The following is a 21,800-nucleotide window of genomic DNA, read 5'->3' on the forward strand; positions in this document are numbered from 1 at the left end:
GCATTTTCTTCTTTTTTTTCTTCAGGAGGAAGGGAGGATGCACACATTCCTGCCTGCATGCCTGAGCTAAGAGCAGATAGATTACAAGAAGTAAATACCACATGAATCATCTGCCCTTACTCAAGACGAGCTTGGCTAAAAATGCTAGGAGGGGGGTTCTTTGAAGTGATTTCCCAACAAAATGAAGGGATAGATGGGTGACTTTGCTTTGAACATTAAACATACATTTTTTAAAAAATATAGTTTATGGTGCTCAGCTAGGGTTAAAGAATATGTTAACCCAACATTTCATATTCCTGATATGTGCCTGCTGTACCATGTACTTGTATGAAAAACTATTCTGTTTTCTTTGCAGTGCTTCCCTTGTGTGAAATAACTGGCATTCCTGCCAGTCCTTATACTTTCCTATTAAAAACTGACAATGCTAGGCATGAGAGCACAGCATGGTCAGTTATCTAGCTGTGCCGAGAACTCAGCTTGCTCTCCTCCAATGATTAGACTTATGCTGACACACCTGTAGGTGGGGTGCAACATGGTGTGGCTGCAATAGCACACAAAGTCCAAGTGCAATTTAAAGAACCTGTATTGAAGTAATGCAAAGGCAGTTCACAATAAACCAAGTGGCAAGACAACCAGGAACACTCATGGGTCCCAACAGTGTGTAGTGATGCAGGAAACCATAGAGGAACCATGATCCTCTTGACTTCTAATCCAGCTACAATGTGTTTGTGGACGAGCATCGTGTGCAGAGGAGAAAGCAGATTGCACCTTTCTACACTCTCCCCTCTTTAACAGATATTTTTCTCGACATTGGAACATGGAAATAACCATAATAACAGTGATAAAAGCACAATCAAAGGAAAGTTAAGGCAGATCAATGAACAATTTCAAATAACATAGTCAGAATCAGAAACCTTCAGGGCCCTGGTGCAAGAAACCATGAAGGCCCCCCCCCCTCCTCCTTCCATTCGAGCTTTGGGCTTCCAGTTCTGGGAGGGCATCCATGGACATCCTCCCAGAACCTCGCCTCCCATGTGCCCCCTGGGGCACGCATCTAGTGCGCACTGTAAATGCCGTGTCCTTTGGACACAGCTGATCACAGATCACTGTATCAGCTGATCACATGTAAACAGCCTTGCCGGTTATCGTCAGTTCTTTCCTCCTACTCTGTGTCTGTCTAAAGGAAAGGAGAGCCGTTAACTAGCAAGACTGTCAATACATCTTTTACACTGATAATCAGTGCAGTCCCATAAGTGCCACCTATCCATGCCCATCAGTGCCCATCAGTGCTGTCTCTCATTGCAACCTATCAGTACTCATCAATGCCACCTATCAGTGCCCATCCGTGCTGCCTATCAGTGCCGCCTATCAGTGCCACCTATCAGTGATCAATAATGCTACCTTTCAGTGCGGCCTATCAGTGTTGCCTATCAGTGCTGCGTATCATGCTGCCTATCAGTGCCCTATCAGTGCTCATCAATGCTGCATATCAGTGCCTATTAGTGTCTCCTCTCAGTGCCTCCTCGGCAGGACTCTGATCTAAAAACGTCTCTCTCCTACAACCCAGAGCCTGCACTGATAGTTCCCCCTCCCTCCTCCCTTGTAAGGATGGGAGAGAGACAATCTGGTCCCTCTCCTCCTGCAACTCTCTTCCTGTGTGTGCACTGTGTTAAGTGTAAAAGCCAGCAGCTGAATGATCAAAATCAGCTGCTTAGCTTCACACAGGAGGAGAGGGACAGGAAGAGAGGGGCAGGAGGAGGAGGAGGAGGAGGAGGAGGAGAAGGAGCTGGTCGGTTCTCTCCTCTTCCCTCTGTGTGAAGGAGGGGGAACTGTCAGTGCAGGCACTGGGTGTATGAGAGAGACGCCCAGGCCCAGTCGCAAGTGCGACCTTTGCACCCTGGTAGTTTTGCCACTGGTCAGAATATTTTGCAGTTTGCTGCCCACGGTTGGACCACTTGACAAAGGAGCAGCTGCAGATAGTGGCTCGGGTTCCTCAGGTGGCAAGGGACCAGATGTGTCTTCTATTTTCTCTTCACCAGGGACAAAGGTTAAATCCTCGGATAAGTCAGTACAGTTTGTGGTACTGAATGAGGTGGATGGGCCTTCCAGGGATCCCAATTCAAAAGTCATCAGGCTCTAATTTAGGAGAGACAGGAGACTCGAGTTAAAGGGACAGCAAGAACCAGTCAGTTAGGGCTTCATGCATGAAGATCAATGGGTGTCAAATGCCTCCCGAGTATTGGCAGGTTTTCTTCAATAGTCACCACCGAGCACACCAGGTCTCAGCATTTTTCAATGTAGTCGCTTCTTTACAGAGTCAGCATCATAGACAGCATTGGTGGAAAAGGCTACCCCACCAGCCACTATGGGGTGCACTCCCAATTGGGCTCCAGCTTGTTTTCTCTGGTGTGTTTCAAATTTATATGAACACCCGGTCCACAGGTCGCAGTAAGTTGAGGGGACATCTCCTTGTGTTTGTCCAACACCAACTGCTTGGCCTTTTTCATCCACTCCCAATGTTCCTGTACCCAAGAAATAGGTATTCTGGGCGAAGTTGTTCCAGTGTCCCCAACAGGAGGTCCACGGCATTTAGCAGTACCTCCCAAACATTAGGAAAAGGGAGTGTTGACCACACATGTTGGCACCACCGATCTCGGTAAATTAGTTCTATGGTCTGCAGCATTCCCAGCAGGGTGCTATTGAACCACTCACACACACCTTTGCCTTTGGGGTGATATGGTGTGGTGTGAGACTTTTGACAGAGCTTAGTCATGATTATGGACTCAAAGTTCGGGCTTTGGTCCAAAAGGATTCACTTTGGGCAGCCATACAGTTGGACAATGTGCTCCCAAAAAAATTTGGCAGTGGTGACAGCTGTCTGGTCCTTGGTAGGCACCACCACTGCAAATTTGGTAAACTGGTCAACAAAGACCAGCGCATATTGATAACCAAAGGGCACTGGATATCATTAGGAAGTATATGGTAACCAAGGTAATGCCTTCAACCAGGATGCGTAGAATATTGTCTGCTCTGGGTTATAGCCAGCAGGGGTCTAATTGTTCTCATGCTCCAAATCTCTGCACATAATGTAGAAATCATACTCCCTGATAGTGACCCTTGACCCGGTGTCAATCAGGCATTGGACTTCTTGCCTGTTGACTAGGGTGACTACTACTGCGCTGTGCAACAGTGTCTTCTGACTTGCTGGGACTTTGGGTTGTTTGCACACACTGCCAAAATTTCTGGTCCTCCTTGGGGTCCCTGCGCAGTGAGTTCTCGCCCCTATGGGGTTGGTGTGAGTTCTTCCTAGAGGCTACCTTCTGTTTCAAGGCAGCCACATCCTGAACTAGCTTTGTCAGCAAGGTTTGCATGGCTGACAGGCATGAAGGTGCCAGGGCCTCCTCCTTGAGATATGAAGGGTTAAAATTTCTTAGTTACTGCCACCAATGCACCCGTCTCTTCTTGTTCCTGTGCAACCTCATCCACCACCACATTATGGAAGGAGGTGGTAGGTTGCACTTTAATTTTCTCTTGCAAGGCTCTCCGGATGGGGCCAGCCTTCAGGCCAGGTATGAACTGATCTATTACTATATGGTCTGAATCAGTGATGTCAGCGCAACCACACGCATCGCTCTTTTCAAGAGGTTCTTCATGGCCACCACAATATGAGTGAGGGTCTCATCCTCCTGCTGTTTACTTAGGAAGAACCTTCGCCACAGCCTGCAAAGTGGTATGTTCCCCCAAATAGGCCCTCAAAGTGTAGTAACTCGCTAGCCTTCTGGCTGTTTTTTCTCCCTTGCTCTCTGAGTTCTTTATGCAGTTGAGAACAGAGAGTATGTGATCACTTAAAAAAAGGAAAAACTAGGTATTTATAATATTTTTCTATCTGTATACACAAATGTTTTGCCTTTCATTTCTATTTTAAATGGAATGGGTTAATTTACAAGGTAATGATTTAAATACATTTTAAGTTACATAATTACATGGTAGTTGAGGTTGAATAAAGACAAAAGTCCATCCAGTTCAACCTGTGTGGGTGTGTGTGGACGTGGTTATTTCCCATACCCCTGAATGTTGTGATTTTTGAGACATACGTCCAAGAGTCTTTTAAAAGTAGCCATACTCCCCGCAGTTACCACCATTTGTGGAAGAGAGTTCCACACTCTTATTGCCCTTACTGTAAAAAACCCTTACATAGCCTCGCTTCTCCTCTAATCGCATTGTGTGGCCATGTGTCCTCTTACATTCCTTGCGACTGAATATTTTTTTTTCTATGCTGAGATCAACATTGAGGTATTTGTAAAATCGCTATCATGTCCCCTCTTAGGCGTCTCTTCTCCAGGGAGAATAAATCAAGCGCTTGTAAATGTTCCTCATAATTAAGGCCCTCCAATCCCCTAATCAGTTTAGTTGCCCTTCTCTGGACTCTCTCCAGTTTCAACACATCCTTTCTGAGGATTGGCGACCAGAACTGGATAGAGTACTCCAGAGTCCAGTACTCCAGTTCTACTTTAACCTCTTGCCACCCATGTAATACATCTGTGCATTGGCAGAGAGGTTGGGTTTTAAAGGAGAAGTACAGCCAAAGCTTGTTTGGCTGTACTTCTCCTGTGGATTACAGGGGTACAGTTTGTTTGGCCAGAACAGAGAGCCGATGACTGACAGTCACCAGCACTCTGCTAATGGAGCACTGAGAAACCCAGCAATCAGCAGTGTTTGATCACACCCTTAGACCTCGGACCTATGCTTCATCCACCTAGGTAAGTATGAGTCCTTAAAAAAATCTTCTCTTTTAATGCCCACATGCGGCACATATAGATTTGTGGGTGGTAGAGCATTCTGTACTCCCAGCACAGTGATAAAGATGTCAAAGACAGTTCTCGATCTGCACCTATGACTGGGAGCCAGCTGTACCAGCTCTGGATCCTGTGACCACTGTGACAGCCAATCACAGTTTTCATGTTAACAGCTCGTCTTTTCTGCCCCCCCACCAGGTGTAAAGATCCTGATAAAGGGCAGCCAGGGCTGGGTGGGAAGGAGTTAAGCACAGATTTAGTACACTTCATACATTTGCCTGTACTTTCCTCCTACAGGTGGAGCCATGTTGGAGAACAACAATACAGTGGTTCTTGATTTCTTCCTTCTGGGATTTCAGAATCTCTCCTTTAACAAATATATCTTATTTACTCTTCTTCTAGTAGTTTATGTTGCTTCTCTGAGTGGGAATCTTTTGATACTTACTTTAGTTTCTTTAAGCAGAATCCTACAATCTCCCATGTATTTTTTCCTCTGTCATCTGTCCTTTTGTGATATCATCTTTACTACAAGTATTTTGCCAAATATGCTCAGTGTTATACTACGAGAAGGCAGCAGAGTGTCCATTGCAAGCTGCATTGCCCAATATCACATTTTTGGCTTATGTGCAACTACTGAATCATTCCTTCTCACCGTGATGTCCTATGATCGATACTTGGCCATTTGCCATCCATTACGGTACACTGCAATTATGAATATAACCCTTCAAGCTCTACTACTATCTACATCGTGGTTGCTAAGTTTCTTAGTGACCCTGGTCTCCCTAGTTCTTATAAGCAAGCTTCAGTTTTGTGGCTCAAATATCATTGACCACTTTTTCTGTGATGTGGCTCCAATTCTAGAACTTTCTTGCTCAGACACATCTATCGTAAAATTGGAAATATATGTGTGTTCCGTTCCTATAGTACTTTTTCCATTTCTGTTCATTACGGGAAGTTACATTTCCATATTTGTGAATATTATACAGATATCTTCTACTACTGGTAGACAGAAAGCCTTCTCAACCTGCAGTTCTCACCTGATTGTTGTATGCCTATACTATGGAACCCTCTTTGCTGTTTATGTTGTACCAACAAACCTCTCCTCTCTAAATATGAGTAAGATCTTGTCTCTCTTGTACACCGTGATCACTCCATTGTTTAATCCAATTGTGTACAGTCTTAGAAACCAGGATATAAAGACAGTACTAGAGTCTTACATCTATGCGAATCAGAAAAGATACTGATATAAAGATATATGTACAGTATATTTTATGTAACAATGGTGGAATTATTGCCATAGTTACTCATACATCTGCTAGGGGATCAGGCTAATGGGTGCCTACACTAGATACAAGACCCTACTATGCCATCCCAGCTATTAGAAGTCATTTTATTCAAGAATCAAACTACAAGATCCTTACTCACTGGTATTACTCTCCGGTCCGCCTCCGCCGCATCTTCCCAGAGGCTTCTGATACATGCTGGCGCTGTGAACAAGACAGGGGTACGATGTTCCACATCTTCTGGAGCTGCCCTCAGCTCCGGGATTTCTGGTTGGAGGTGCGTAGGGTTACTCAGCTGATGACAGACTACGTTATCCCGGATGACCCTGCGTTCTTCCTTCTGCACTGTTCCGGGATGGCCCCAAAGTGCTACAAACGGTCTGTGATCCGACACCTCACTGACGCGGCTAAGTCGTGCATTAGCCTCTGCTGGAAGAGCAAGACTCCCCCGTCAATCTCTCTCTGGCTGCGCAGAGTGAAGTGGATTCGGGATTTGGAGGACCTGGTACTCTCCGCACAGGGTAGACAGGAACAGTACTCTGAAACGTGGGCGTGCTGGGATATGTTCGTTCTTTCGGATGAGGGGCAGGCCCTGAGCGCTTCCTCCCCACTGGACACAGGCTGAATAGTGTTAAGGTCGCCCGCACGGGGGGTTCGTTTCAACTCCCATCTTATGCTATCTATAGCCCTTCTCCCGTCTTAATATTTCTCACCTTTGATCTTCCCGTTCCTCTTTGTCACTTCTTCGTCCTTTTTCTTTTCCCCGCCTGTCCTTTTCTTGACCCTAGCCTTACACCCTTCCTTTGTAGGCATGACTCTTACGTGTTATAACATCTAAAACTAGTGCTCTCATTTGGTATGGCCCCCTACGCTCATTCCACATTGTGTACCCCGCAGATGTCCGAAACCATGCCTTTGGGATGCCTGGTGCCTATTTGCTTTACCTGTTGTGATACATATGCGTTTGGTTGTTATATATTCCAGTCCATTTACAAGGGTACTTTGTCGCTAAGTATACACATCTGGTTTCTGAATGTTCAAGTCCACATTCATTGGATCTTTGTAGTGAAAAAATAGGTAACAGACCCTAATATGAGAATTATAATAAGAAAGGAGCACCACGTCCCAAGTATTGCATAGAAGAAGGGGAATTGGGGAGGGCGTCTGTTGGGGACTTTCTTAATAGGGTGCCACAATGAGACAATATATGTTTAGAAGCATATAATATAAAAATATATAATTTTTATTGAGAAACACACAATTAAAAATATCCACTGTATTTCATCAAAGGAATCAGTGTCACAACAAAGATTGATTTAAAAGCCACATGCATATTACAGTTGAAGTTGCACAATTACAGTATATTGCGTTCTACACAGGGGTCTTTCCAAAAGGATTTGTGGACCCTATTACCAGCCAGAGGATTGTCCTGGTTAGCGTCTGTGTAGGGATGACTGATGCCCAAAACTATAGCCCGACATGTTTCGCGGCGGGAGCCGCTTCCTCAGGGGCAGTTGAGGGGTTAAAAAGACATCATACAATAACTAAGAAGAAAGAACACAATGTAAGTAACATGTGGATTACCAAGATCATATACATGTCACATTTTATACATATATCTTTTTTATGATAACATCTACAATAAGACAGTGCATTATAAGCTAATTGGTCATGAAGAGAGAGTCTGGATATACCACACCTGAGACAAAGGCAATCATCCGCATAGCAAGCCTGGAATCAGGACAAATCAAACAAAACTCAAGGGATTTGTTCCACAAATCCCAACACCACCCACACTCCCTTAGATAGTCACTCTGGCTCACTTAATATAATCAATCTCACCCATTTTCCACTTTCACCTGACCAGATCGATGTTCTTCAACTGGGTCTGGGCTTTTGCCCCTCGCAACAGATAGATGTCTTCGATACGATCAAGGACATCTATATATTTGCACGTAACTTAACTTATAAATATATGTTTGATCAAACTCGCCAACAAAAAAAACTCGAATTAGATCTTACGGAGCAGATTAAACACTTTACCATGGACGAATTTCGAGCCCTAAGAGATCTCATGCTTTTGTATGAGGAAGGGTCTACTGACCCATTGGATTCCCAACCTAATCCTAGTGAAATTACTATTCCTATTTCGCCCCCCAAAAAAACTTTTAAGTCAAAATCCAAACGTTTTCCGGACCTTTCCACCTGCCCTAATATTTGGTCGTTCGTTTGTCAAACTTTGCGCGATCTAAAACGCACACGCTGGCCACCCACGACCAATAACCTCACACCAGATCAGGACGTGGCTTTAAAACAATTACAAAAAAATCCCAATCTCGTTATAAAACCCTCTGATAAAGGGGGAAACGTTGTAGTAATGTCTCATCACCAGTACCAAGAAATGTGCTTGGAGGTGCTCAGTAACCAACAATGGTATGCCCCAATTCACCCTGATGTTACAATCGGTTTTCAAAGGGAACTGCGGAACCTCTGCTTAGATGCCTTTTTGGCAGGCATCATTGACAAAGATACCTATGAGTTTTTGATTGTAAAACACCCTAGAACACCTACATTATATACATTGCCCAAGGTGCATAAGAACAAAGATAAACCTCCCGGAAGACCCATTGTCTCCGGGATCGGGTCAATCTCTGAGAACGCGAGCAAATACGTGGATTTTTTTCTGCGTCCCTTTGTGCAAGCTCTGCCTTCTTACATACAGGACACCCCTGACTTACTTAGACACATTGAAGATATACAAACACCCCCGGATGCCCTCCTCATTGCGGTAGACATTGAGGCGTTGTACTCAAGCATACCGCACGAGGCGGGCATCCGGTCGGTTAGTTCATTTCTACATCAGCAAGATAGATCCACTTGGCCTCATAACAACTTCATCCTTTCTCTGTTAAAATTTATTCTAACACGCAATTTTTTTACATTTATGGATTCCATGTATTTACAAATACAAGGAGTCGCCATGGGAACATGTTGCGCACCGTCATATACAAACATGTTCCTTGGCGACTGGGAAAGATACATTTTCTCAAACGACATGTATGCTCCCTGGCTTGAACACATTATGTGTTGGTTTCGCTATATAGACGATTTGTTCCTCATATGGACCGGCCCAAGAGAGGAATTGGACAATATGCTTATCTCTTTAGATGATAATCCCTTCAATCTGAAGTTTACACACAGCATCCATTCGGAATACATTGTCTTCCTGGATGTTGTGATTAAAAAAGATACTGAAGGATACATCACCACTAGCCGTTACAGGAAACCTACTGCAGGAAACATGCTTCTGCATGCTTCCAGCGCACACCCCATCCCTCTCAAGCAGAGCATACCGTATGCACAATATTTGCGCATAAGGAGAAATTGCTCATTAGATAAGGATTTTTATATAGAGACCAAGAAATTACAACAGAGACTATTGGCTCGAGGGTACTCTCGTACTGTCCTCAGAAGAGCCTTTAATAGAGTAAAAACACTACAAAGAAAGGATCTATTACATAAGAAGAAAGATAATACTTCCACACAAACGGTCAGGTTAATTACCCAATTCTCTGATAATACACAGCAATTACTTTCCATTGTCCAAAAACACTGGCACCTCCTAGCCGAAGAGCAAACACTATCAAAATACATAAAGCCACGTCCTGAAATGGTTTTTAGGAGAGCTACCTCCTTAAAAGATTTGTTAATTAAAAGCCACTACACAGATGAGTGCCTGCCTCCCCCCAATACACCGGGAACATACCAATGTGGTAGCTGCTCCCGCTGTCCATGGGTTAAGGAAGGCCCAGTCACTCATCTGCCGTGGGCGGGCCGACTGCACCACACGTGGAGTCGTTTATCTGATGAATTGTCAATGCTCTGCTTTTTATGTCGGGAAAACCATTAGACAGTTTGGCCAGAGAATAGGAGACCACATTTATTACTCGGGTGGAGGCAAGATCCTCACCCCTGTGACGCGCCATATAGGTCTACATCATAGATTCGACAACTCCTGTGTCTCCTTCAGGGTCCTGGAAATTGTTCCCCCGGACCCAAGGGGGGGAGACTGGGATCGCCGAATCTTACAGCGAGAGACCATTTGGATAGAAAGACTCAATGCTCTTGCCTCACCAGGTTTGAATGAGGCTCATTCATACAAACCTTTCCTATGATATGTCGTGTCCACTGGTAATGTCTATCAGTTCTTGTTCCTTTTACCCATCTTTTCCTCATGTTTCCCAGCCCCACTCTCCTCTTCTTTCCCCTCTTCCCTATTCCCTCTCCCCGTATTTCTCCATCCTTACCCTTTGTTACTTTGCCCCAATTGTCCCCTGTCCATCTCCCACATGCATTGTCGTAAGTAAACTCTAAACACACGAAGTGCTGGAATACCCCTATGGGCTCCCAACACTCCGTGTTGAAGACAATTGTCTGCAAATATACTGTTACTATTTGTAACTATATATTGCTATGTATTCGTATGCACTGTGTTTCAGATGGTTTATGTCAAATATATTGCAAAGTATGTCTAAGAAGATTTGTATGTGAGATACATGTGTATACAATTGGTCATGTGACTTCTGTAGCGTTTGGTTGCCTGGGCAACGGCACTTTTCTGCTTGGCGATCGTGGTTGGTTGTCAGCACCAGCTGACGCCTTGGATTGCTTTGGGTTTCTTTCCCCCGGGGCGAGTACGTGACGCCGTGTCCCAGCCCCTCCCTTCAGGGGCGGGCTGGTGTGTCCAAGATGGCGCGGCCCTCCATTGGATGCGGTCTGGCCTAATTGGACAGTGCGCATGCGCGCTCAATGTGCGCGCGCACTCACGGCGCCAGCCTCGAGCGGCGTCATGACGTCATGACGCTCCCGAGGTGGAGCCTTCTCAACAAAACGGCGGGATTCAGTGTCTCCCACTGCAGTAGCAGGGACGGGAGACGCTGTTTCCACGAGCACCAGGTACGTTATTGAACCCATTTCGGTATGATACTCTGCACAGACTAGGTTTCCATCCCTGGCGACAGGTCACTTTTTCTCTTCGATGGACTAAGTCCCCTGTCTCCCTAGCTTTATGGCAAATTTTTGTACCATACGGTTATACTTAATATTATTTGATTACCCTCGATATATAATGGCCTATATTTTTCAGTAAGGCCTTCTACCCTCTTTTCTTATTCATTTATCAATTGCAATCTAGATGCCAATCATTAGTTACTTCTCACTATTTGTACCATTTCATTAATTATAGCCACTGAGGACGCCATATTGGCACCTTCCCTACTGGCCGTGTTGCGGACCGCTTGTTGTTCCTTTGTTGAGGAACTTGGTCTTCATTATCCCGATCCCTGCCCTCAGGACACCATTCTATGTGGTTTGGGTAAGATTCCTAATTAATGCTCTTATTTTATTATATTGCATAATGGCTGGTCCAATAACTGTATACCCATGCACAGTTTAATATAACTTCTTAAAGGGGCTATATTCAATATCGTTCATACATCTTTTCAAATCTAGACCTGCTCGATTAACCGCCTTGTTTTTGGTCGGCTCCCGTGCTCGCCCCCGGGGGGGACATACCTACCTTGCGGTCCTGATTCCAGGCTTGCTATGCGGATGATTGCCTTTGTCTCAGGTGTGGTATATCCAGACTCTCTCTTCATGACCAATTAGCTTATAATGCACTGTCTTATTGTAGATGTTATCATAAAAAAGATATATGTATAAAATGTGACATGTATATGATCTTGGTAATCCACATGTTACTTACATTGTGTTCTTTCTTCTTAGTTATTGTATGATGTCTTTTTAACCCCTCAACTGCCCCTGAGGAAGCGGCTCCCGCCGCGAAACATGTCGGGCTATAGTTTTGGGCATCAGTCATCCCTACACAGACGCTAACCAGGACAATCCTCTGGCTGGTAATAGGGTCCACAAATCCTTTTGGAAAGACCCCTGTGTAGAACGCAATATACTGTAATTGTGCAACTTCAACTGTAATATGCATGTGGCTTTTAAATCAATCTTTGTTGTGACACTGATTCCTTTGATGAAATACAGTGGATATTTTTAATTGTGTGTTTCTCAATAAAAACTATATATATTTTTATATTATATGCTTCTAAACATATATTGTCTCATTGTGGCACCCTATTAAGAAAGTCCCCAACAGACGCCCTCCCCAATTCCCCTTCTTCTACCGGATCTTTGTAGTGACGTACTTTCATGTTTTCCCTTGATGTGACCTGAATTGGTGTATACACATGTTGTACTGTATGTTCCCTCTCTATTTGTTTAAATAAAGTTGAATTTGAAAAAAAGAAGTCATTTTATTATCTTTGACCAGTCATTGTAGAATGTACTGTGTGGCCTGATCATGCTGCCTTGCGATCCTCTTAGGAGGATTGACAAACATAGAGTCTCCATATGATTTTAGTGACTAAAGCATGTTGTTTGATTAGAAAACACAGCACTGTCTATGCTGCCTCACTGGGCAATCCTACAGGTGTGTCCTCCTGACTTAGACGTTACAAATGCTATTAGCGTAGCTAATATTTAGGCTAGGACCACACTCTATATAGATCAACCACATCCCTTAGTAAACTTGCAGACCCTGAATCTTAGCCATGCTACTCTGGTGCGTTTTTACATTAATTGGGCCTAGTCGTATTAGACTTCTACAACCATCTACACCTAATCCGGATGAAACGTGTCAGTAGGGCGTGGCCAAGATGCAGGGACTGTAGTTGAAGCTTGCATGTATAGTAAGGGATGCGGTTCATCTATCTCTAGTGCGGTCTTGGGCTTAACTGCGTTGGATGAGCAGAGCAAGGCAGCCAACAACAAGTGTGGGGAGAGAGAGCCAACAAGAAGGGGTGCAGATGGCTTTTGAGCCGTGCTATCCTTTACATGCTGTCATGGGGTGAGGTAGTTAGTTTTCAATAATGACAGTACAATGAATGTACCACCAAATATTATCACCAATAGGATATAATCATCTAAACCCCCACCAAAAAGAACATTTTAGTTTAGAATGCATGTAAAAATTGAGCACCAAGGAGACATAAAAAAACATCCTTTAGTCCAGTTATGTTTTATTAATTGATAAGGATATTCTTTTCAACACTTCTCCCAATAGTTTGAGCATATAATATATGTGACGGTACGCACCGTCACTATGAGTGAAAGACAGATAAGTAATGGTTTGGATTGCTTAAATATTTGTCAGTAAAATCTTCATATAATAATATGAAGATTTAATACCACCTTACACAGTGTATTCCATGCTTGGCTGTGAGAGAGACACAAAGACTGTCATTCGCAGACTTCCCTATTGTTTGTGTATTGGCAGGGAATGTGTATTGCGTTAAAGTTTACCTGTCTGTTCCATTGTTAAATGTTAATGATCTCACATTGTTCTGTCTGTCTACCTTAAGAGAAACTTATTATGGGATGTAAATAGGTATGTGGATTGGATGCTAAGGGGGAGGGGGGATTGTCCCACATTGTATATTTTTGTGTACACTGTATGAGAGTGTAAAGCTCTGTTTCTATTGGATGGTGAATATCACATCCAGTCTTCAACAAGGTCCACCTTGGTGGTAGCCGTGTGGGTGAAAACTGTATATAAGTCTGTTCAATAAAGGAGTTCTAGAGTTACTTCACCCTCAATCTAGAGTCCTGTCTCTTATTGGGGGAATCTGCTACAATATACTTACAGCTGAAGTTTAGTTTTTGGGGGTACAGCTCTAAACACATTGTGCATCCCATCTCATGCAGGCTGCTGTTTCTTGTAAAAATATACTTTTTATGCCACCCTCAAAGATGCTGAATATATCCCTGAGCGGTTTTCTTCTGATGCTGTTTAGGTTATGCTAGTATGAAGAGTTTTACCGCTCACCCACCTCTTCTTCCCTCTCCACCATTCACAGAGCTTGTAGTACTTTTCTCCAGCAATGCCTTGACTTCTGTGAATGGAGGAGTGAATAAATGACAGGATCTCCGCCACCCTTTTATAGAATGTGTGGCATTGTTGGAGAATAGTAGTGTGAAGTCTCTGAATGGTGGAGAGGGTAAAAGAGGATGGAGAAGAGGTGTAACTCTTCACACTACTATTAACCCATATAGTACCATAAGATTGCCGCTCAGGGTAATATCTGTGGCTATGAAGGCAATATTATGGGAAGATTTTTTGCAAGAAGCAGCAGCATGCAGGGGATGGGGTACACACTATTACATGTAACTAATGTGTTTGGTGCTATATTCCAAAATGTTAAAAAAAAATGACTAAACTTCAGATTTAAAGCAGAGCTCTGGCTTTGACTCAACCCAACCAGAAAAGAGATGTCAAGCACAAGAGAAGCTACGTGGAATAACACATATATTGGCATGTTAACCACTTTACCGCTGCTCACTAGAGCTCTACTGCGGTAAAGTGGTTAGATAACGTCTGGCGACGTAGACCTACGTCGTCAGACATTCCACTCTCTTGGCGGCACGCGCGCGCCGCTGGAGGCTCGCTCCCGCTGTATTCAGTCACAGCGGGAGTCGGGCCAGGGGAGGAGCAGCGGCGATCGGCGCTGCTCTTCCCCGATCGTCGGGGAATCGAGTCTGGAGATCCGCCCGCTTCTGTAAACAAAGCGGGCGGATCACCTAAGTGACAGGCAGGGTCAGATTGCAGGGTTCAGCAAAGCTGAACCTGCGATCTGTCCCTGTGTCACTCAGTCACCTCCCCGCACATATGTCAGTAAGCACCAGGTATACATTAACCACTCCCTCTCCAATAAAATTAACCCCTTCCCTGCCAGTGTCATTTTTACAGTAACAGTGCATATTTATAGCACTGATTACTGTAGAAATGTCACTGGTACCCCCAAAAGTGTCAAAAATGTCAGTCAAGGGTCCGATCTGTCCGTCGCAATGTCGCAGTTCCGCAAACAAAATCGCAGATCGCAGCCATTACTCGTTAAAAAAAAAACACCAAAAACTACAGAAATCTTTCCCTTAGTTAGTAAATGCAATAACTTTTGCGCAAACCAATCAAAATACGCTTATTGCGATTTTTTTTACCAAAAATATGTAACAGAAAACAAATTGGCCTAAAATTATAAAAAAATTTTATTTTTACATTTTTTTTTTGGGAGGGGGGGGGGAATTTCATATAAAAAAATGTGAAAAATATTGTTATTTTTTCAAAATTGTCGCTCTTTTTTTGTTTATAGCGCAAAAAGTAAAAATTGCACAGGTGATCACAAATCTATTTGTGGGAAAAAAAGGACATAAATTTAGTTTGGGTACGGCGTTGCATGACCGCGCAATTGTCAGTTAAAGTCGCACAGTGCCGAATCGCAAAAAGTGGCCCAGACGTAAGATAGCAAAATCCTCCGGTGGTAAAGTGGTTAAACAGTATATATACTCAAAATGAGGTTGAAGGATTGTAAGAGGTGCATGAAAGTCAGCCTGCCCCCAGTCTGATGTACTCACCCTCCAGTCTGTCACCAACCAAATAAAACCTGTCTCTTGGTACAAAGAACAGGGGTTTAGTTGACACACATTTGCAAACGCATGTGAAAGCTGCAGAGACACTTCACGGCACCCTGTTATATCTGCAGTCCTAACACTCCTAATTTAGTGTCCTCACACTGGAGGCACATGGCCGCTAATGGGTGGATGGGGGAACAGGTGAGAGGGAGACAGCCCAACCTCCCCCAACCCATCCACAACTGGCTGTTGTCTCAAAGACTCAAATAATTAGGTTTATAACCATGGCGAAAACTGGAAAAGACCAGCTGAAAAGCATTACACCTCCATCCTCTTGGTGGATGCAGCATATAGATAGGAAGGGATTTTATGTATGGGGCATGGCCTGTAAAGCACACTGCCTTTGAAATCCCCAATTTCCTTTTGGGACTTTATATGAGACAAGGAGGTCATGCTATTGGTCTCCATCCCTGTATACGGAAAACACTAAGGTCAAATCAAAACTGCATCCACCAAAAACGCACGAAAATCGCACGGTGGGACTTTATATGAGGCACCAAGCTGTAAGCAAGGCGTCTCCATCCCTGGTTGCTTAAACATATTGGACTAGGTGGGACTTTATATGAGACCCAAGCTGGTATTGCCCGGCGTCTCCATCCCTATAACAAAACACAAAATGAGGTTGAAGGATTGTAAGAGGTGCATGAAAGTCCAAGAGACAGGTTTTATTTGGTTGGTGACAGACTGGAGGGTGAGTACATCAGACTGGGGGCTGGCTGACTTTCATGCACCTCTTACAATCCTTCAACCTCATTTTGTGTTTTGTTATAGGGATGGAGACGCCGGGCAATACCAGCTTGGGTCTCATATAAAGTCCCACCTAGTCCAATATGTTTAAACAGTATATATACTTGTATAATCCATTACTGTTAGATTTCAGAAATGCTTCAGATTTGGGGTAGGTAGGTCTATTGCCTGAAATTTTTCAGGTGTACAGTATATTTAAAACTAAAACATTCAAGACAAGGACATTCTTTACATTGACATTTTTTTTGCAAGCAGATTATATTGGATAGTTCTGAAAACACCCCAAAAATTCAAAGGCATTCTAAGGTCACCAGATTTCTTATGCAAAAGCAGTGGGGTAGACAGGTGCACTTGCCAAGTGACGCATTGTGAAATTAGGACATGTAAATTGCACATACCTGTATACTGTAAGATGTTATGACAGACAGCAGAGCAAATGTTTCAACAATTAATTGCACATTTTATTAGTTTTAAATTCATAGACATCATATGACTGTTGGATAATACACTCTTACACTTTACTTCTTTGGCTCAGTCAATGATCAGTCCAGGGGTATGTACTGAAGTTGTTTTTGGTGCTTTATTTTAAATAGGGATCGGAGAAGGGAATAATGGGATCCTCCAAATTGAACTATTCACAATGGATGAGGAACTGCTATCTGGAGATGCAGCCAGGCTGCAGATTCACCTTGCCACTAGATGAATTTAGGTCAAGTCTCTGTTCAGATGACTTAGTTGGATAGATTATCTTCAGGATACCTGCCTAGTATCACCTTTCACTCCACAGACTGACACTCGTCCTCTGACTATCCTACACCAGGATGGCCCCCCTCAGGTCAGGCTCCTAGACACAATCCCCTGTATTCACGATACTGTTATTCTAGGCTCTCCAGTGTCTCTACCCTTCCAGTCAGCTGGACCACTGTGTTCAGTTCCTTTCCTCTGGTCCCCAAACCGACTGCCAGTGACATCGTGCCACTGCTACAGAGGAGGAGGCAGCCGCCCCCCTCCCATCCGGGACTCTGCTCACCAGCCAAAGACCCCCCAGCACATGTGATCCTGGATTTTATACAGTATCCCATGATGCACCGCGACAGCCAGTCTCTAACAATCACTGGGACTGTATCAAGGCCTGTCTACTCATTGGTGAGGTTTCCTCCCACTGTGCAACATGCCTCCCTATTAGACCAGTGTGGAAACACTATCTAGACTCAAATGAATCACACACTGAGCACACGGTGCAGACCTAACTCACAGATCCTGCCCTCTGGTAGGCAGAAAGCAATATAGATTTCCCTGCTGCTCCTCTGATAGGCAGACAGAGCCAGAACTACAGTATACTCACTCACTAGCACCTACCTAATGTGGGTGCTACACTCCATTTTAACCACTTACCACAAAGTGACGTATGGGTACGTCTGCAAACTTTGCGGTAGTATACCGGGATGATGCCTCTAGCTAGAGGCACCATCCCGTTACCGTGGTTTAGTGCCAACGGTTGGCTTTCCGTCGGTAATGACCAATGCGGCTCGGGAGCCGCTCGATCGTTACCCGGGTGAGCGGGAGGGGACGTCCCCCCCCCCTCCCGCCGCCTTCTGTGACTTTTACCAGGGCTCCCGTCCCACCGGGAGCCCCGAGCACCTCGTCCACGTCCGCCGGCTGCATGGAGTCCCGATCAAAGCCAGAAACGGCTTCGATCGGGTCTACGATGACGTAACCCGGAGGCGGCGTCCATGACGTCACTTCCGGGTTAGTGTGCTGCAAAAGGCGGCATATTTAAAAAACGGCTGTATGCAAAAACGCCGTTTTTGGCGTTTTGCATACATGGAAGTGTATTGGAGTGCTTTTAGACCCTCGATCCCTCCATAAAGTGTACCTGTCACTACATATTGGTGTCACAAGGGATGTTTACATTGCTTGTGACAGCAATAAAAGTGAGCAGATTTTTTTTTTTTAAACTGTAATAAAGTTAAAAAAAATAAATAGGAAAAAAAAAAAAATTTTAGCCACCACCGTCATCGTTAGCTCGCGCACAAAAAAAAACGTATACGGAAGTCGAGCCGCGAATTAAATCGCTGTTCAAACCACACATGTGAGGTATCGCCGCGATCGCCAGAGCGCGAGCAATAATTTAAAAAAAAGAGCTACACTCATACTCTAAACTGGTAACCGTTAAATAAATTTAAAATGTCGCCTATTGAGATCTCTATTGACCGTAGTTTGTCGCCATCCCACGGGGGGGGGCGCAATTTTAAACCGTAACATGTTGGGTATTTATTTACTAGGCGTGACATCATCTTTCACAATCTACAAAAAAAATGGGCTAACTTTACTGTTTAGTATTTTTTAAATGCAGTGAAATGTGATTTTTCAAAAATTTTCCAAAAAAATGGCGTTTTAAAGACCGCTGCGCAAATACCGCGTGACAAAAAATATTGCAATGACCGCCATTTGATTCTCCAGAGTCTGCTAAAATAATATATATAATTTTTTGGGGTTCTAAGTAGTTTTCTAGGAAAAAATACTGGTTTTAACTTGTAAACAAAAAGTGTCCGAAATAGTGCTGGGGCTTAAGTGGTTAATGTTTTTACGTTTTCACTAAGGTAAACAACTGCAAGTGAATCTGTATGGTCACACTAAGCCCCTGCTCCTGACTGAAATGCTGTGCCTGGGGCTCCTGTCCTCTTTGCCCCCCCCCCCCCCTCCAGTTCTGGTATTGGCCCCCAAGCTATACAGGCATCATCAAATAGAAGGTCAATCCGCCACAGCTCAAAGAACTCCTAGCAAACTCCAAAGGAGCCCTGGTTGAGAATAGTTGATTTAAATGGTCAAGACAAGACCCAGCCTTAGTTCTCGCAGTATGATGCATTTCCCCCAATATCTGAGTTTATAAATTAGTAAGTCACAAAGGACAAGGTCAAGGACAAGCTCCTTGGCTACATGGCACCCACGTTGTTTGAAGCGGAGTGGTAATGTTTTTCTGCTCAATGTCAAAACTGAGAGACACCAAAGTTTAAAAATGTTATATAAAACATACAGTTTAGAGTGCAATATACACAGAATTGTAGCTCTTTTATGGCGCTTTTCCACTGCATGGAACCGTACCGGTTCGGCACCCTTTTGTGCTTTTCCACTGCTGGTACCGCATGGTATAGGGTCGGAACGGTTCGGTACGGTACGGTATAGGTTTGCTTTTCCACTGCATGGAACCGAACGGTACGGTACGGCTCTGAAAAAACAGTACCTACTCGATTGTGGTTCCAACAGGTACCAAACTGGTACCATATCCCACAATCCTTTGCATGCAGTCACTACTAGCCACTGATTGGTCAGAGAATCCCACCCACCCCGTTGTTATCCCACCCACTTAACTTAGTACTACTTTAGTGGAAAAGCAAATCTATACCGTACCGTACCGAACCGACCCTATACCATGCGGTACCAGCAGTGGAAAAGCAAACCGGGCCAAGCAGGGCCGAGTAGAGCCGAGCCGGTACTTGCAGTGGAAAAGTGCCATTATTTACCTATTGTATAAAATAAATACCACTTGCTTTTTCAAGTATTTTAAGGAGAGCAGTTTGAACAAAACAGTTGTTTATTTCATTTAGTTTACAACATCAGTTTCATTTGAAGACTGTAAAGAGGTTTCCTAACATATAGGGCACCGAAAAATAGGAATGTAAGTTCAATAGACAGACACACAATCTACTACACTCCAATTTCTTATAAAAAAGTAGACTGTACAGATTTGCCCACAGAATAATTATAGTTTGTTTTGCAGAAAAAAAAAAAAAAACCATCAAATTCAGTATTACATATTAACAAGGAACCTTTGCATTGACTACTAATGGAGCACTATGACTTTGAGAGCCGGTTCACATACAGGCGACCCGACTTGCCGGGGCGACCTGTGAAGTCGTGGTGCATAGCGCGCACCGCGACCTCGGAGAGACATGCATGGACTTCATATCATTGAAGTCAATGCAGGTCGCTCCAGGTCGCCCCAAAGTAGCTCAGGACCCTTTTTCTACGTCGAAGCGGGTCCTGTGCTAATCTATGGCAGGCGACCCACGGCGACTTGTCAGGCGACCAGGTCGCCTGACAAGTCGCCCCAGTGTGAACTGGCTCTGAGAGGTTGGAATCCTATAAAAGGTGAACAATTTTACTACTACCGCTTTCTTTACACAATGTATCAAAACAATTACACAACATCAACCCTTACATTGATTTGGCACAGCAGTGCATGGTATGTGGACCTGAACAACAATACACCAAAATGATGCTTTGTTACAGTATTGATGAAAATACAGACAGATATTACAGAACACAAACTGTATAAAAAGAATATTATTTTTGGGAAACTCTGCAGCAGCAACTAAGTTTGGCACTAAAATATTAACAAAAAAAAAAATACATAAAAGATCTTTTGTGCTATTTTTGTTATTATGCTTCCTGTTATCCTTCGATTATTTTCAAAGCGCCATATGTTCAGAGTTCCAAAGAAAGATGAGGGTGAGGCACTGGGCACAAATCCTTAACATGTAATGAAGAATAATCAGTAATGTCTATTGGCTTAGCTTTGCCAGCTCTCCACAAAGATGGGGGCAAAAATAGTGGCCACCCAATTTGAGAAGTCCATGTGAAAAAAGAAAAAAAAGTACCAAAACTTTTGTCTCAAAAGTCCGAAACCCTTTAAGGTTAAATTGTACACGACAACAGGGAGGCAAAATACATCCAACGCATTTCTGAAGCCGACAATCTCCTTTCATTAAGACTTAAACAAAAATATTGTCAGTTGGGTTCAGCACAAAAGTTTCTGGCTATACCTCCCTTACTGGAGAAAGAATTGAAATGCAATTGCGCCTGTATTTACGGCTGAGTAATAGGCCTTTGTCTTTTATGCATTGAACCATTTTGAGCACTGGCAGAAATGAGTACGGGCAGGAGGCAAGAAACACTATGAGAACCACACATAAACAGGGAGTGAGGTCAGTGAAGACTTGAATGAAAGCGTCAGAGTAGAAAAGCAGATGGAGCTATTGATGCAAGAGACACCGAATAGGCTTGGGAATGGAAAAAAAAGATGCAGAGGAACTTAGCGGGGACAGGGGGCAGAGGCAGTGAAAAATGCTTGAATGGGACATGTAAGCTTAAAAATAATGACTTTGAGAGACACAGAGTGAAACATGATGAAATAAAGGGTGCCACAAAAGCTAGCAAGGGGAAATAAGGACACCAATAAATGTATGTACATCCTTACATGAGGTCTCCAACTTACAAGCTGACCTTAATGTACTGTTTAATTGGGCAACTTTGTTGCAGATGAGGTTTAATGTTGATAAATGTAGTTATGCACTAAGAAAATGCATGTATCATACATACTAGGGGGGATACAGCTGGGGGAGTCAATGGTGAAGGATCTGGGTGTTCTCGTAGATCA

General features: G+C 43.8%; 1 protein-coding gene across 1 annotated transcript; it reads left to right on the forward strand.

Moving 5' to 3' along the window:
- Positions 1–5,101: 5,101 nt before the first annotated feature.
- On the forward strand, positions 5,102–6,040 carry LOC309569182 (olfactory receptor 11L1-like; the record flags this gene model as incomplete). The annotated part of the gene is made up of 1 exon (XM_082274942.1): positions 5,102–6,040. One exon carries the CDS (start codon positions 5,102–5,104, stop codon positions 6,038–6,040), a length of 939 nt encoding a protein of 312 aa, XP_082131068.1.
- Between the last annotated feature and the right edge of the window lie 15,760 nt (positions 6,041–21,800).

The sequence above is a fragment of the Pelophylax lessonae genome (genome assembly GCF_965119305.1).
Source record: "Pelophylax lessonae genome assembly, chromosome: 13".
In the NCBI taxonomy this organism is placed as follows: domain Eukaryota; kingdom Metazoa; phylum Chordata; class Amphibia; order Anura; family Ranidae; genus Pelophylax; species Pelophylax lessonae.